Raw genomic sequence first — 15598 nt, 5'->3', positions numbered from 1 at the left:
GCTCAAGTATGGACAAGGCAGAAACTCAGTGGAAATTTTATACAATTGGAACGACTTATCATCAACAGGAATCATGAAGAACTGAAAAATCATCGTTGTCGGGGATGGTCTGTGGGAATCCTATGCTTTGTAAAATCAATAAACACCTAATCTAGAGCACCCCTGAAACCAATGACTTGTTGCTCTAGTAGTAGCAATGCTTCTGAACAGTGGGTGGGAGAACAACTCGTGCGGGAATCAAATCATGGAGCCACCACTCTGGTTGTTGCCCACGAGACCAGCCATTTCCAGTAACGCACGATCAGCCTCAATGTCACCAGAGCCCAAATTGATCTTCCGCCGAGCTTCCGCCTCACGATGCTCCCACGCCCAATGCTCCGCCTGCGCCTTGGCCTCCTCGTCCCCTCCGCAACCCCAGACTTCCAGGCTCTCAATCTCGAACCGATCTTGAAAGTCAAATTTGCGCGTGGTGCTCGTTTGGAATGCGCCGCCACCAGTGGTCCAGTCGTGTGTGAACACTCCAAACTCGAAAGAGTCGTCGAGAAGCAGAGATACGGCGCCGAGAGAGAGCATGGTCTGCCTCCGGTGAGCTTGCGTCTGTCGGGGATGGGGACATCCGATGCCAAGCATAGGTCGATTAGTAGGCGCCTTGGTGAAGGCGACGTAGTCCGAGTTGTATTTGGAAGCTGGGAACACATCATGGACGGGCTCCAGCTGAAAAAGCACTGTGTCTCGTTCGCCAAAGCATTCCTTGGCCGTGTGCTTCCATGGTTGACTAACATAAACCCCAAAGGTCAGGCGTTCTCCCTTGCCGCTGTTCGGGATGCGACGTGGAGGGATCGAGGCGGCAAAATTCGACTCCTGACTGCCGTGAGGCGTGTCATTCAGCCGAGTGCCGCGTACCAGAAGGATGGTGGGTGCTCGCCAATTGAAGACTTTGCTCTCGAAGCTTCCCGTGGAGAAGCCGTCTTCGTTACCGGAGTACAGAAGCCGTAGTCTTCTAAACAAATCGGATCCTGGGAGGAAGAAGGATAGTTGTGAGAGGACATTGAGGTTGAGAATTTCCGCAGTGTCCTGCAGCAAAGGTTGCACAACTTCGTCTGGCTGCTTTTCGGCCGCCACGGGGTCTTCACCCTTGTGTTTTGTGAAATCCAAGTTTTTGGAGAAGAGGAAGTGCTCAAATAGGGGGCTGAACCCATTGAATAGGTTCGGGAAGCAGACAGGGAGCACTCGGTTGAAGTGGCCAAACTTGATACCGGGGGCTTTTTCGACATTCAAGAACGCAGCCAGGATGTTCTCTGCGGTAGCGCGCAGGCTTTCCAGTTCGTCGCCTGTGACCCGCGTGGAGTACATTGACAGACTCTCTTGAGGACTCAGCGGTGCAATCAGGATCAGTAGCATCAGCAGCTTGCGGAAGTTATCCGCGGGTATCATGGCCCCTTGCATCTTTGGCGCATCGCCCTGCCACACGGCATCGTGGATATCGAGAAGCTCGAATGCGGCAATCTCAAGATCGTCGTCGTCTTCCTCGGGGCCGTCCACAGGTTCGTCGACTGCGAAGCCAGCCGCGTGGCTTGCTGCCTGGGGTTCATTCGGCGGCACCTCTTTGGAGTCCCCGGCGGTAGCAGCAACAGCTTCAGATGCCCTTCGATCGTGCACTGCGAGACTTTTGAAGAGGAGCTTGGCCCTATCCGTAGCTCCCTTGGCAAGAACCCGCTTGTGTCTTTGCGTCATGATAACAATGACCATGATCATCTGATCGATCCCGAGAACCGCCGGAGCATCCTGCAAGAAGGGGAAGGCGCCGATGTAGGACACCATCTGAAATATTACAGGCGAGACGTGGAGGATATCGGGTATTTCGAGGAATCGGGCGAGGGTGTCTTCCTTCAAGTAGCGAATATCGCCTTGGTTATCTGCCAAGCTTTTGAAGACATCTTTGAACGAGTAGAGCTCGAGGGAGGTGAAGCACTTTTCGGCAAATCGAGTGGCCTGACGAAGGTGATAGTAAGCATCAAGTACAATCAAGATATTGGAGTGATCTTAATCCAAGGAAGAAGGGTGAAGTGTAGTGTTTTGGTGGGCGCTGCATCGGGCGGCTTACGAGTTCACGGGTGAGCTCCTCGTGTGTCGCCTGCCGCGAGTTCTCGTCAGACAGGGCTTGTCCCATGATGAGCTTTGTGTTTCGGTTCAAGAGGCATCGAAGTCAGGGGCTAGAGTTGTACTATTGGCTGTGGCACAATCATCACCAGCCATGGCCATATCGAAGTAGTGGGAGGGAAGAGAGAGGGAGAAGGAGGAGGAGCATGGATGGGAAGGTTGATGACGGAAGGCCCAAAGTCTGGGGTGCATCCTCCATCAGGAGACAAAGCGACGGACGGCATTAGCACAGCTCAGCGCCTACCTAGACTTTCAGCGGGTGTCAGACCAGTGCGGGTCTCCCGTCGTCCCCCAGCAGTGGAGGAACCCCGCTAACGTCACTGTCACTGGCCCGAGCTCCCTGCCCCTCCATGCGAGTTTTAGTCATCAGATGCTGCACACCTCCCACCTCATTGACTTATACTTGTGGATGCCTTCTCTCTCACCTTGGCATATGAATAGTATCAGTCGATGAACATCAGAGGAAGGACGAACCTTAGAGGGGAAGGAGAAAACCGAAACTCGGTCACAGGCTGCATTCAAGATCAGTGTATAACTATCTTCAGCTGTTGTGCAATCCTGTCTCAATTGATAAGAGAATTGGAAACAGAGTGCCACATGTACTCTTGGAGTAGAAGATATTGACGAATTCACAAACTTCAAAAGTACTCAGCGATTAAATGAATATTCCTACACCCAGTCCAAGTAGATTTTCCCTAGTGCACATATTCAACCTTGTCTCCGCAGCTCGAGTTCGATCCCGTGGCGCCGGCGGCCATGCACCGCTGCCTGATATCGCAATTTTCTAACGCACTATAGAGGAAAAATAGTTCTTGTAGTAGTAGCACTCCTCGAATGTGACGCCAAATTCCATCCTCAACTCCAGGTTGCCGGGGCATATGATGTTGGTGGCCAAGTCATTAGGCATGCCATTATCATCGTAGCAATGACAGAACTTGTAGTTGGCACACTCTTTCCATGGGAGCGATGCCAAAGTAGCGGCGAAGCGGCGAAGATGGTAGTAGCCTTCATGCTGCAAAAGCTGATTCAGGGCTTTTGCTCTGGGAATCAAGTTCTGGGGAGTCACTCACTTGACAGCAAGTTGCAAGGCTGCGGGGATGGTGCTATTGCCAATTGAAGAGGGGGTGCTTCTCTGATAGAAGAGGTGTCAGATCATCTTAAGTAGTGATGCCTCCCAAATACAATGAGCATATTCCTTGTTTCACCAACTTTTTGCCGTAGTACATTGTGATCATCCAAGCTGGCGAGTGCCGCAACAGACGTCTAAATAACACGGCAAAGTTTATCAGAGTCTGGTCCTTTGAAGAAAATGCTGATCTTTGGTCTAGGTATTCCAGTCTCCAGGACCATCCACAACTACACAGTGTCATGCAACGATTTACCCGCATAAACAGCAAACACATAACATTGGGCTGTAATTCCAAAGCTAGGCGAGCTAGGTTCCGTTGCTTCTGCCTCACAGCCATGCCATTCACACCAGGTCGGTGCTGAGGCCGTAGTGGAGCTTGCACGGAATCAACCAAAACCCCGCCAGAATGCCCCATAACAGCCAGTCAACTGCAGCGTGAGTGCTAATGTATGCCGCTCATTTCTGAGAATAGGTATACGAGGATTGGCCTGCCAAGTGACAGGTCAGCCTCGCCAAGGCTGATCTCATCTCCTGCCTCTGTCAAGACGTTGGCCTCTGTCAAGATATTAGATAATCATTCAATTCAACCCAGATGCGCCGCCGGCTGCCCCCGGTTTTATATACGACGGAGCGGAGTCTTCAATGAGACAATATGCCCGTCCTAAGCGTCGATGCCAATGCCAGTACTGTACAATGTAGCCGTGATGTGATACAAATCAGAGTGTCGATCTTGCCCCTGTTCATCCTTATTTCTTGGGCTCTTCTGATGACCCATTCGATGACGACGGCTTTCTGCCGTAAATCTCGCCAATGGCTCCAAGCGAGCTCTTAGGGTTCTCCTTCTTCTGCGGCTTCTCCTCAACCAGCTTCTCAGCCGCAGCAGCATCGCCCTCCTCAGGCTTCTTCCACGCCGACAAGCCGAGCGCGCCGAGCACGCCCCCGGTCTTGCCCTGCTCTCCCTCAGCCGGCGTATCTTCACCGGCGTTCTTGGCGTCGAGCCTCGCCCTCCTCTGCAGCATCCTCGCCTTGAGCGCCTTCTCCTCCTCGTCGCGGGCCTCGAGCTCGCGGATCCAGCGCTGGCGCTGCTCCTCGGCGTCCTTGGCCTCCTTGATCTTGCGCAGCTCGGCGGTGCGTTCGCGGTCCTTGTTGTAGTATATGCTACCGGCGAGCATGGCGAATACGGTGAAGCCCTGGGCGGCGACACGGGCGCGGAACATCTTGTTGGCTTGTCTGGCGTCGCCGCGGCGGGTGGCGCGCCAGGCGTTGACGAAGGCGAAGACGGTCAGACCACATCCTGTGGTTGCGACGCTGGTCAGAAATGTTCGACGCAGCAGGTTTCTGGGGGAGAGGGGGGTAGTGGTGAAAGCAATTGCTTACCAAGGGGAATCAGAGGCTCCTCCTTGAGCTTGCGGAAGGCCTTGTGAAGAACGCGCTCATCGTAGAATTCGCTGCGGGTCGCGTGCGTGGGTTAGCAAACCTCCAATCCCTGGACTTTTGATGATGTGCAAGCTCCCGCAGAGCCCGAGAGTGGCGGGTGGGCTGGCTTACTTGTTCTCGTCAAAAGACGATGGCATAGGCTGATCGAGCAACGAGGGTCTTCCGTCTGGGCCGGGCATTTTGGCGGTTTGCAATTGGTGTTGTGGTGGTTGAAGAAGTCGCAATCGTGGAGATGGGAATTAGTCGTGCGATTGTTCCCCCAAAGTGCAGTGGTCGGCGAATTCGATGATGAAATGGACTCCGAGACCCTCCTAGCTTTCGGGGACTGGCTGCGCGGTGCCCAGAGCTTCGACCCTTGAGCAGATTTGCGGCAAATCCCGGCCAGCGCCGTGTGGCTTAATTTGCTTTCACACTCCAGCCACATTTTGTGCAGCTCGGATTCTTACCTTATCAAAAGGTGTCTTATCGAAGTGTTATCGGATAAGATAATGTGACGCACAGTCCATGCCCGATAAGATACCCCGGTCTGCAGTGTCAGCGATGTCGCCCTCACCTCCCAGTGTGACGGACACTGACAGCAGGGGGAGCGCGACGCCCTTGCTGACGCTACAGCAGGTACAAGGGTGCGTTAACCAATCCCCAGCGCCAGAGAAGCTGCTGACAGGGCGTGGACGGCAGCGCTGGCCAACACACCGCAAGAAAAACCGTCTGATGTTCTACCCCGCGAGCCCGACTTGCGCTCCGATATCTGCCCCACTATGAACAAATTTCCAGTTTAATTCAGGCCGGTCTGATCCCGTTCATTAGGTTGTTGGGGCCCGCCGTTCGTGACTCTTTCTTGGACGATTCCTCTGCTTCTGTCCCGGTCTCAGTGACTCCTCTTCTTCTCACAAACAACTATCCCAAGACATCACGACAATGTCAGAGAACGCAGAGCCTCCCGTCGTCGCCGTCATGACCAACGGAACCCTCAATGGCGTCAATGGCGACCACCCGCCGCGCCCAAGAACACCGCAGCCCGCCGGAATGTCCTTGACCGAGTATAGCGCCAACCCGTCTACGCCGCCAGAGGAGAGAAGAAGCCGCATCAAGGGCGTTGTTCCCGAGGACTTTTTGCTGCCTGATGGCCACCCGGATGTGAGAATAATCCCCAATGGCATTGCCAATGGCTCAATTGAGACCTCAGCTAAACTTTTTGTGCGCCTCTAGTACCTCCGAATGATCGCCGCCGCAACGTCCCGCGTCTACGAAGCCTGCAAGGTCACACCGCTCCAGCCCGCCGTCAATCTCAGCAACCGACTCGAGTGCAATGTTCTCCTCAAGCGCGAGGACCAGCAGCCCGTCTTCAGCTTCAAGCTGCGCGGCGCCTACAACAAGATGGCCCACCTCGACCCCGCCGTCAGCTGGAAGGGCGTCGTCTGCTGCTCCGCCGGTAACCACGCTCAGGGCGTCGCCTACTCGGCCCGCAAGCTCAAGATCCCCGCCACTATTGTCATGCCCGAAGCAACACCTAGCATCAAGCATCTCAATGTTGCGCGTCTAGGCGGCCATGTCGTCTTGCACGGTGCCGATTTCGATGCCGCCAAGGAGGAGTGTGGCCGGAGAGCGGCGCAGGACGGCCTGATCAACATCCCGCCGTTTGACGACCCGTACGTCATTGCGGGCCAGGGAACCATTGGTATGGAGTTGTTTGGCCAGATCAACATGTCCAAGCTCGATGCCATCTTCTGCTGTGTCGGAGGTGGTGGACTCATCTCCGGAATCGGTGTCTACGTGAAGCGCATGGCGCCCCATGTCAAGATCATTGGTGTCGAGACCTACGACGCCAATGCGCTGGTCCAGTCCCTGGCCAAGGGAGAGCGTGTGGTACTGGACAGCGTCGGCCTCTTTGCGGACGGTGCCGCCGTCAAGACCGTCGGCGAGGAGACGTTCCGCCTTTGCAAGGACGTCGTTGACGAGGTCATCCAAGTCACCACCGACGAGGTCTGCGCGGCCATCAAGGACATGTACGACGATACCCGCGCCGGCCTCGAGCCCGCCGGTGCTCTCTCCATCGCCGGTCTCAAGAAGTACGTCGCTCAGAACCCGAGCGATCGCCGCAAGACCATGGTGGCCGTCACCTCTGGCGCCAATATGAACTTTGACAGGCTGCGATTCGTCGCTGAGCGCGCCACCCTCGGCGAGGGCAAGGAGGCCCTGCTGGCGGTCAGCATCCCTGAGAAGCCCGGTGCCTTCTCCAACCTCATCACCAGCATCATGCCCCACTCCGTGACCGAGTTCTCATACCGCTACGCCACTGACGAAGTCGCCAACGTTCTTATTGGTATCTCCCTGACAGCCCCTGCATCGCAAAGAACGCAGGAGCTGCAGATGCTCTTGGAGCGCATTAGGTCGCACGACATGTCAGTGACGGATCTCTCCGGCGACGAGCTCGCCAAGAGCCATATCCGGTACCTCGTTGGTGGTCGCTCCAACGTGCCCAATGAGCGCCTGTACATGTTCAACTTCCCTGAGCGGCCCGGCGCTTTGGAGAAATTCCTCATGACCCTGCGTCCCAAGTTCAACATTAGTCTGTTCAACTACCGTAACTACGGCGGTGACACGGGTAGAATCTTGGCGGGCATCCTGTGCCCCGACAACGAGGTTGATCAATTGGAGACGTTCTTGACTGAGATTGGATACCCGTGGGAGGACTGCACCCAGTCGGCCGTTTTCAAGACTTTCCTCCGTAGTTAGAGAATGGAGGCTTGAAAACCCCGTTTACTCGGTTGATTTTCGTACGGCGCTGGGAGTTTTTGTAGATATTTGGGTGACAGAAAACGGAACATTGGGAGATATCACGCATGCTGGTGCAACTTGGGGCAAAAGAAAAGCCGGCTCTTGTAGATAGACTATTCAAACTCAATTGAGGATATTTACATGACCTATTTTGTTTGCTTGCATGTCAACTGTACTTCGCTGCGCGCAACTTTCAAAATAATGTCATCCCATCGTCGGTACCTTTTCATCCGATACCGCAGCTGGCCGATAAGAGATATCGTCCCGATAAGCGCACGGACATTACCACCACGTGATGGCCGCCAAGCCGTCGAAAATGCTCCAACTGAGGCCATCCAGGCCCCCTTCACCACCAGAGCAGTCGGCATCGCGAAGCTCCACGCCTTACCACGAAGAACGGCTCCCGTAGCTCCGGAAAGCTGTCAATTTACGAACCTCGTGCTCTAGCACCCATCAGACCTCTTGCTCACCAGAAGCCAAGCTCCCGACTCTCACCGTGCCCGACCTTTCCTCTCACAATCCACCCGACGAAACATCGACTAGGAAAAACGAGAAAAGACTACACAATGGCTTCCTCCCTCGCCGCCTCCCTCAGGGCCCTGACTCTCAGCACCGCACGCGCAACGATCTCCCGCGCCGCCAGCTCCGCTGCGACAGCCACGGCGACGCGCGCCCTCTCGACGGCGATCCTGACGAAGCAACCGGCGCAAAAGAGCGAGTCGATGCTCGCGCAGGTCGGAAAGAGCGCCTCTGGCGTGGTGAATGCCGTGGTGCAGCAGACGAGAGGGATGAAGGTGCACAGCTCCGTTAAGAAGAGGTGTGAGCACTGCAAGGTGAGCCTATGCCTTTTCAATGTTTTATGGGGGAGGCTGTTGGGGGATGGGCTAGGTTGATTCGGGGAGGTGGAATTGAGGATATCCGGGTGGACGAGGAGAGAGGGATTCGAATTGTGAAGCTGAGGTTTGATATGGGCATTTTGCTAACTTAATGCGCTGCAGATTGTTAGACGCAAGGCGGGCAAGAGACATAACGGATACTTGTACGTCATCTGCAAGGCGAACCCCAGACACAAGCAACGCCAATCTTGAGAGATTCTTCGGTTCTGGGTTTAGAGAGGGAGACTATCAACGAAGTCGTGTGTATGAAAAACCTTGTACCATACAGAGGGGAGGGACGGAGGGAAGCTCAGAGACATGGGGCATCGGGTGAGCGACAGCGCGTGAGGATGTTGCAACTGTAGACAAGTTTTGAGAGACGACCAAGGGATTGATACCATTGTCCCACTGGAGTTTTTAGAAAGATCCCCCTCCATCACTGGGCACCTTGCAAGCTATAGAAGCAAATGGCAGCGAGGGTGAGACCTTTTGTGGTGTGTATCATACAAAGATTCTTTTCACTGATTTTACAATGATGAGAAGTTTACATCCCGTCGACGTAACGTTCCATGCCCTGCCACTCCGTCTTGCCTGTTGAGATGAGATAGCGGATGTGTCCCTGGGGCATAGAATTGTCAGTCCTGTGAAAAGGAGAGATAAGGGGGCAGGGGAGGTGGAAGCTCACGAGATCTGTCACATCTCGGTGACGTTCGAACTCATCGCGAGCATACCGTCTTGACTCGGCGCGGGTGTTTGGGTCGGCGATGCGGCGTGTGCCGCGGATGATCTCGCGGTAGAGGGATATGACGCGGGATCTCTGGAGGAACTATAGAAAGTGTGAGCATGTACTTATACATTTATCCACAGTCATTCATTGAAGGTTTTGGACGCTTTTCTCATATGAACAGCTGCAAAAGTGACATAGAGAGTGTGTGATGGTAATGGTTCTTACATGATCCAGGCTTAAGGCCTTCTTCCCGAGCCGCGACCTGGCTGGCCGCGTAGAGTAGCTGCGGACAATTGACCACAGGGGAGTTTTGAAGGGCATTAGGGCCAAGTAATGGGAGAACCCGACTACATCTGCAAGTTGGGTGTGAGATTGAATGAGTTTCGTTTCACTGAGACGTCGATGTTTCTCACTCACCTATATCAAATGAGACTGCTGCGCTTTCATGCTTTCAAAGCCAATTGGTGCTCTGGGCTGAGTGTGGAAACTTTTTGGAGTGGATGAGGTCAGGACGGGGAAACTTCGGAACTTGAAGCCAGTGCTCAGCAAAGGGTCTCGGTGACGGGAGACAGAGGTCTGTGGAATTGGGCTGTCACCTTACACCGAGTTCTCATCCCCCAAATTAGCAGTAAAAGACTGCATATCTTGTCTTTTCCTTCGTTCTCGCTTCGCTTGAACTTGTAGGTACGCCACGAGACGTTCGTATTTTCCCCTTCTACAACCGAAAGATGGCACCACCCCGCAAGCGCCGTAGGGCCCCAACCAACCCCATCGAGGCAGCGAACCGCAAATCCGACGCCGACTTTATCAGGGACCATCTCCAGCCCAGGTTCGTCTCACATCCACGCAGGCGTATCTCAAGATAGCTCCAAACCTCTCACGGGCGTTCACATCTCACACCACGATGCCAGCCCCGAGTGGACGAATTGGACGCACCCCAAGAGCGGCACATCGTACACCCTCTCAATCAAGTCCCCGGCGCAGCTCGCACAGAGTGAGCTGAAAGCGTGCTTCGATCTCATCGACTACACCAGTGGAGCCGATTACCGCGCTTCAAAAGATGGGTGGCGGCCGGCGCATAAGATGAGGGAGATGAAGAGCGACGGGTTGCGATATATCCTCGTCAAAAAGTCGGGTTCACCATCGCCCGATGCAGCTACTGCTGGTAAAGACGAGAGTGAGGTGTGTGGAAATGCTGCGGAGGACAAGATTTGTGGGTTCACGAGTCTTATGCCTACCTTTGAAGAGGGTGAGGCTGTGGTATACTGCTATGAGATCCACCTCCTGGAGGAATTACGAGGGTGAGTTTTAGAACGTTTCCTACGTGTTTTCTTGCTCGAAAGATGAGCCCGGATGAGGATATCCCGCAGCGGGGAACGGCAGCCGAGGGGCTCAGCTCAGTGCGCTGTCAGCACCATCCCGGAGGAGGATCCGGATCTCACGCCGGCAGCGCACACTTCCAACTGCCAATGCCGCGAAGAGAAGCTAACTAGAATACGATACAGCACGGGCGTGGGCCGTACACTTATGGATTACCTCGTAAAAGTGGCAGAGAGCATTCCGATAATTGAAAAGGTGATGTTGACCTGCTTCATCGCCAACGCGGATGCGCGCGCATTCTACGAGAAGCTTGGCTTTGAGATCGATGCGCTGTCGCCCGTGGAGAGAAAGCTGAGATTCGGAAAGGTGTTTGTGCCGGATTATGTCATTATGAGCAAGAGGGTTCGTGATAAGAGGAAGGGTGAGGGGAAGGAAGTTCTGGATGAGGCTGGTGCGGTGAATGAAGAGGCGTGATGTGTATCTTGAGTCAATACGCCGGAGATTGCTCCGACATCCAGTGCCAAGGCACCTTCGGTGATGGACTCCGTATTGCAAAAAGAGTGCCGGCGTAGAGCGAACCCAATCTAGATTCCAAAGTACTAGACGGCATCGAGCACTACACGATGGAGAGATACTCTATCGTCGCGTATCACTAATTGCCCACTTTGACAAGCAGTGTACCAGATGATCTAGCAGGCAGTGAAGCAAGTCAGGTTGGGGCAATTTCAAACCATGAATAGAAGCTGAAGCCCGCTTGACAAAGCCTCATCGGAAGTCTCACTCCTTTCCTTGGGACCCTTCAAAATGGTAAGATGAGATGGAATGACAGGGGTCAGACAGTGTAACCACAGGAACTTGCAAGGGACTTTGAAAGGGGACCGCTGCAGGGACAGCCTGGAAATTCCAACCTAAAATCGGGGGACCGTTTCCACCCATTCGTCGGAATCGTCGCAGCTATTGGATTCGAGTGCAGCGAGCTGAGCTGAGCTGAGCCTTGAACAACTCACTCTCGCTTCTGCTCAAGTTCTCACGCACCTTTCTCCACGACTCATGTTTGAACACCACGGTCAGGATCAACTCAATCCTATGTCTGCCTACGTTAGCTGTGCCGATCATCGTTGGCCCCGTCCTTGGATCACCCAGAGCCCGTTCACTGGGAACACGACGGAGTGAGGCCCGGCCCACACCACACCCGGCAGGCATTTCTTCCCAACTTGGAGGGAGGAAGCGAAGCGTTTAGACCACAGGCACTGCGATCAATGGTACCGTCTCTCATCTTGCACACTTTCTCACCACGTGCCAGCAGTCAGCGGCTCCCAATCTCACTGTCATAGGAAAACACACCTACACGAAAGAAAGTGAACTTGATGCCCCTTACATGGAGAGGAAATGTCACGCACAGCCCTCAATCTGCCTCGCGAAATCCCCCTTGCCAGCCAAGCTCAGCCCTAGGACGCCAATCCAACATCGTCGGGCCTAGCGTCCCCGCCCTGATGCATGAGCCGGTTGCTGCCTCTGTTAACAAAGTCTCCAATCACCGCTCCGACCAGCAAGCCACAGGGGGGGGAAACGGGAGGTCGAGGACGAAGGGCCCGCCGACTCGCCGAGTATGTAATGAATTTACGGATCATGGTCTGACATTTTCTTCTTACGCCGGCGCTGATCGGCTACAAAGTTCTTGCTATGGCTCGGACGCACAGGATTCAGGCAGCCGACAGGTGAGTGAAGGAGTTGTGGGGATGTTCATCTCTCCGCCCAAAATGCTACCAAGGCTACGAACTCCATGGGCCTGCCGGACTCCAGAGGAATGGTTAGAGAACCGGAGAAAAGTGCTTGACGTGAGCAAAGCCTCATTCCCCCAAGCGAGAAGCACGTCCCTGTCTCAGAGTCATCAAAAACGCCTAGGTATTGGCGTTGTATAGCAGCAGCCTACACTAGCGCGTGTGGACTGGGGACGAGGTAATTTGTGGTGAAGCTTGTTTTTATTCCCATATTTTCAGCTACCAGAGAATGGTTGGTACTGTTCTTGTGTGACCACTGGTGACTTAAGCTACTTGGGCACCACCCGTTAAGCCAAATGCGGCCACTTTCGAGATGTGATCGGCCGTCTGCATTCGTCCAGCCCGTATTAAGTCCTTCAGCCGTCAGCCCGTTAGTCGAAGCGTTGCTCGTGTCTTGTCTTACATGAACATCACACGCTGTATATCAGACCACGGAATCCCTCACCCTCGCTCTTTGGCTTCTCGACGCTCTCTTCGACCTTTCTCTGTTTCTGGAACCCCTGTCCTCCAACGGCCACCTTCAGCACCAATTAGCACCAGTATCAAGCACCGCAACCTGTCAACATGGACTACTCACAGCAACCCAAAGCGGAGTACCAGCAGCCCCAGATGCAGCCCCAGATGCAGCCTCAAATGCAACCGCAGCAGCAACAGCAGCAGTACTACGAGCAACAACAACCTCAACAGCAGCAGCTCCAGCACCAGCCCCATCCCCAGCACCAGCAGACAATGCAGCAAGAATACGTTCAAGGCGCCAACGTCCAGACCCAAGAATGGCAGTCAAGCCTGATGGACTGCGGTCCTTGTGATACCTGTATCGTGGGAACCTGTCTCCCGTGCTTGCGTAAGTCCTCCCCTCCACAATCTAAATCTAAGAGCCTCAACTAATACGCATCACCCAACAGTCCTCGGCAAGACCTCAGAGCGCATGCGCGACCCCACGATGCAGACGTACGAGGCCATCAACACAGACTGCCTGCTCATGTGCGGCATCACCTGGTTCACCGGATGCGGCTGGATCTACGCCATGATGAAGCGCGGCGAGATCCGCGAGCGCTTCGGCATCAAGGGCTCTGGCGGCTCCGACTGCTGCGTGAGCTACTGGTGCGGGTGCTGCGCGCTCATCCAGCAGGATAAGGAGGTGCAGGCACGTCTGTCGACGGGGCCTATTGTCCAGGGGTACCAGCCGCAGAAGGAGGGCATGCACATGCCGCCACAGCAAGCTTGAGCAACGGCTCTGTGATGCTGGTTGTGAATGGGAAGGTGATGAGGGCCGGTGAGGCAACGGTGTGGCTTTTGTTTTGGTAATGACGGATATTGGTTATGGTATACCCGTGGGAATTGAAGGCAACGGCATGGCCGACTCGGGTTGATGCAATTGTCATTCGACTGATAGTCTCGAGCACAAGGGCCTGGTAATATTTCTTGCTAATAATTGAGCTGGCCGAGCTTGATCAATTATGTTCATCTTTCATCTGATGCTTCTCGCCAAATCACTTACTTCAGTGAATCACTGGAGTCATGACTGCTTGAAGCCCTTTTCGATCGAGCTCGCCTTGAACGGTGAATCATACCACACTTGCCCACGACTACAAAAGGTTGTCGCGAGATGCTCCTCTTTTCCCTTTGATTTCTCATCACTACCCCTCGCCAATGCCAAATTGACCTCTTCCTCGAATCATCTTTTCGCTAATATGGCCGCGATTGTATCCCAGCATGTCGTTGCGCCGGCGGAAGAGATATGTGGTTGGATACCGCTCTCGACGAACACTCTCGGGTAAAGCATCCCTTCCCCCAAGTGGCTCGTTCTGACGCCATACAAGTAAGCAAGACGGACGGACGACATGAGCTAACAGGTCCACAGATTCTTGCAAGAGCCCATCCCATATGCTTGTATCAATCCACCCGCGGACTGTATCTCCTCCGGGTCCTACATGGGCTGCGGCAGCCCCATACCCACGACCTGCGTGCAGACAGCGAAAGCCCCGAGGGCATGTGAGCCCGGACAGCTCTGCTGGTAAGTCGATTTTATATAGGATTTCCAACTGAGCTTCCTTCGAAGCCACTAACAACGGACAGTGGGCCATATCCTAATACGGACTGCTGGACTTGGCGTTCGATTGACAAGACTGCAACTTACACACTCCTACAATGCAGCTCCGTCTCCGGTGTCGGGACTCTGATGGCAGAATCCTTCATACCAGGGGCCACAGTGACAGCCACCACGAAAGATGGTTCACCTAGACCCAGTGGCGACGCCAAGACCACCAGAACGGCCGAAGTATCACAACCCACAGCTGGAGTCACCATCGCCACAAAGACGAGTCTTTTGCTTCCTGGAATCCCTTCGGAAACATCCGGTCCCTCTGGCGAAGCCTCGCCCGGTGCGATTACAGGGGCCATCGTCGGAGCACTTGCCTTTCTTGGCATCTTGCTGGGTGTGACGGTGTTCATCTGGAATCGAGCCAGGAAGAAGAAACGTCTGGCTCATGAGGCTGCGATTGGAGGGCCCGTGACGCCCATGAGAAAGAGGGATAGTATGATACCGTTCCATGCGGGGGCCATCAATGTTCCTGTGTCGTCTGTTTATGATTACGGCGGCCCGTCGAAGAGCGTATCAAGAGGTGATTCTGGTGTTCTGGAAGGGGCGAATAGGCCTCCTCCTCGACCACCTAGAAGTCCGGCTAGGGATATGAATGTTACCGAGGGGGGTTGGATCTAGTGAACGGGAAGACGGGAAGGGCTTTGACGGTTGATCGCCTTGGATTACTGAGTTTTTCATGCCAAAGGGTTTGCCCTCAAATTCTCAGGAGCTCGCATAGCCTTAGATACTCCTCATGATAGCCCATGGCTTATACATGAAAGAAGCTAGAGCTGTCTCTGCCAAGACGCTAGGTTACTTCAATGATACGATTTGAACCAAATGTCCAAGAAGGATGGGATAATCTCTTTCCGTAATAAAATCCTTCCAACCCCAGAGACATAGCTTAAGCTTTAGACTCAACCTGTCTCAGTAGAGATCAACAGTTATTGGCGGGCCGATGGGATGCTCGAGTGCGAGGAAGTGCGAGCCAAGCCATTCGAGCCCGGCAGAATGTCGATGCCTAGAGCAGGAACAAGGTAATAGGATTGCGGGCCGCCGCGCGAGTCTCCACATCTAACCCGCAGAGAGATTGATAACTCTAAATGCTCGCATCAGCCTCCTTGGGAGGTTATCCACACTTGTAAGCGCTACGCTGCTTCGAGAGAATGAGCGAGGCGATGTCTAAGCTCCTTCCATCATGAGATTGGTGAAGTCGGATCGAGGCTTCAATTCTCTCAATCAGCCTCGGATAATCTGTTAATCGGCTTTAGAGAAAATGATTGGCTACAATGCGGACCTTGACAGTCA

General features: G+C 54.1%; 8 protein-coding genes across 8 annotated transcripts; 5 read left to right on the top strand and 3 right to left on the bottom strand.

Moving 5' to 3' along the window:
• Window positions 1–23: 23 nt before the first annotated feature.
• Window positions 24–2324, bottom strand: HER10_EVM0009379 (uncharacterized protein). The gene is made up of 2 exons (XM_035478868.1): window positions 2105–2324; window positions 24–1992 (listed from the first exon to the last, which is right to left on the bottom strand). The coding sequence occupies exons 1-2, from the start codon at window positions 2168–2170 to the stop codon at window positions 238–240; spliced, it is 1821 nt and encodes a 606-aa protein (XP_035337530.1). The 5' UTR covers window positions 2171–2324; the 3' UTR covers window positions 24–237.
• Window positions 2325–3876: 1552 nt separating this feature from the next.
• On the bottom strand, window positions 3877–5107 carry HER10_EVM0011700 (uncharacterized protein). Its single transcript, XM_035481123.1, has 3 exons — window positions 4838–5107; window positions 4667–4737; window positions 3877–4583 (listed from the first exon to the last, which is right to left on the bottom strand). Exons 1-3 carry the CDS (start codon window positions 4903–4905, stop codon window positions 4036–4038), a joined length of 687 nt encoding a protein of 228 aa, XP_035337732.1. The 5' UTR covers window positions 4906–5107; the 3' UTR covers window positions 3877–4035.
• A 414-nt stretch (window positions 5108–5521) lies between these two features.
• Window positions 5522–7604, top strand: HER10_EVM0009760 (threonine ammonia-lyase). The gene is made up of 2 exons (XM_035479236.1): window positions 5522–5863; window positions 5936–7604. The coding sequence occupies exons 1-2, from the start codon at window positions 5645–5647 to the stop codon at window positions 7460–7462; spliced, it is 1746 nt and encodes a 581-aa protein (XP_035337566.1). The 5' UTR covers window positions 5522–5644; the 3' UTR covers window positions 7463–7604.
• Window positions 7605–8070: 466 nt separating this feature from the next.
• Window positions 8071–8592, top strand: HER10_EVM0012190 (ribosomal protein L36; the record flags this gene model as incomplete). The annotated part of the gene is made up of 2 exons (XM_035481590.1): window positions 8071–8337; window positions 8503–8592. The coding sequence occupies 2 exons, from the start codon at window positions 8071–8073 to the stop codon at window positions 8590–8592; spliced, it is 357 nt and encodes a 118-aa protein (XP_035337770.1).
• A 331-nt stretch (window positions 8593–8923) lies between these two features.
• Window positions 8924–9427, bottom strand: HER10_EVM0008197 (complex 1 protein; the record flags this gene model as incomplete). Its single annotated transcript, XM_035477729.1, has 3 exons — window positions 8924–8998; window positions 9065–9205; window positions 9332–9427. The coding sequence occupies 3 exons, from the start codon at window positions 9425–9427 to the stop codon at window positions 8924–8926; spliced, it is 312 nt and encodes a 103-aa protein (XP_035337427.1).
• Window positions 9428–9834: 407 nt separating this feature from the next.
• On the top strand, window positions 9835–10900 carry HER10_EVM0009519 (acetyltransferase; the record flags this gene model as incomplete). Its single annotated transcript, XM_035479005.1, has 3 exons — window positions 9835–9935; window positions 10018–10407; window positions 10612–10900. The coding sequence occupies 3 exons, from the start codon at window positions 9835–9837 to the stop codon at window positions 10898–10900; spliced, it is 780 nt and encodes a 259-aa protein (XP_035337543.1).
• Window positions 10901–12828: 1928 nt separating this feature from the next.
• Window positions 12829–13435, top strand: HER10_EVM0001189 (PLAC8 family protein; the record flags this gene model as incomplete). Its single annotated transcript, XM_035470944.1, has 2 exons — window positions 12829–13051; window positions 13113–13435. 2 exons carry the CDS (start codon window positions 12829–12831, stop codon window positions 13433–13435), a joined length of 546 nt encoding a protein of 181 aa, XP_035336867.1.
• Window positions 13436–13901: 466 nt separating this feature from the next.
• Window positions 13902–14929, top strand: HER10_EVM0008512 (uncharacterized protein; the record flags this gene model as incomplete). Its single annotated transcript, XM_035478030.1, has 3 exons — window positions 13902–13984; window positions 14072–14224; window positions 14287–14929. The coding sequence occupies 3 exons, from the start codon at window positions 13902–13904 to the stop codon at window positions 14927–14929; spliced, it is 879 nt and encodes a 292-aa protein (XP_035337452.1).
• Between the last annotated feature and the right edge of the window lie 669 nt (window positions 14930–15598).

This window comes from Colletotrichum scovillei (assembly GCF_011075155.1).
Source record: "Colletotrichum scovillei strain TJNH1 chromosome Unknown Contig00002, whole genome shotgun sequence".
NCBI lineage: Eukaryota > Fungi > Ascomycota > Sordariomycetes > Glomerellales > Glomerellaceae > Colletotrichum > Colletotrichum scovillei.
This window is presented reverse-complemented; position numbering and strand designations above follow the sequence as displayed.

What these genes read in the sequence shown, in the direction of transcription:
- HER10_EVM0009379 (XM_035478868.1), bottom strand. Translation starts at nt 2,170, where the DNA reads ATGGGACAAGCCCTGTCTGACGAGAACTCGCGGCAGGCGACACACGAG. An exon ending in AGGAGCTCACCCGTGAACTC is followed by an intron (nt 1,993 to 2,104) that starts GTAAGCCGCCCG and finishes CACCTTCGTCAG; the next exon opens with GCCACTCGATTTGCCGAAAA.
- HER10_EVM0011700 (XM_035481123.1), bottom strand. Translation starts at nt 4,905, where the DNA reads ATGCCCGGCCCAGACGGAAGACCCTCGTTGCTCGATCAGCCTATGCCA. An exon ending in TCGTCTTTTGACGAGAACAA is followed by an intron (nt 4,738 to 4,837) that starts GTAAGCCAGCCC and finishes CGCGACCCGCAG; the next exon opens with CGAATTCTACGATGAGCGCG. An exon ending in GGAGCCTCTGATTCCCCTTG is followed by an intron (nt 4,584 to 4,666) that starts GTAAGCAATTGC and finishes TCGCAACCACAG; the next exon opens with GATGTGGTCTGACCGTCTTC.
- HER10_EVM0009760 (XM_035479236.1), top strand. Translation starts at nt 5,645, where the DNA reads ATGTCAGAGAACGCAGAGCCTCCCGTCGTCGCCGTCATGACCAACGGA. An exon ending in TGCCTGATGGCCACCCGGAT is followed by an intron (nt 5,864 to 5,935) that starts GTGAGAATAATC and finishes GTGCGCCTCTAG; the next exon opens with TACCTCCGAATGATCGCCGC.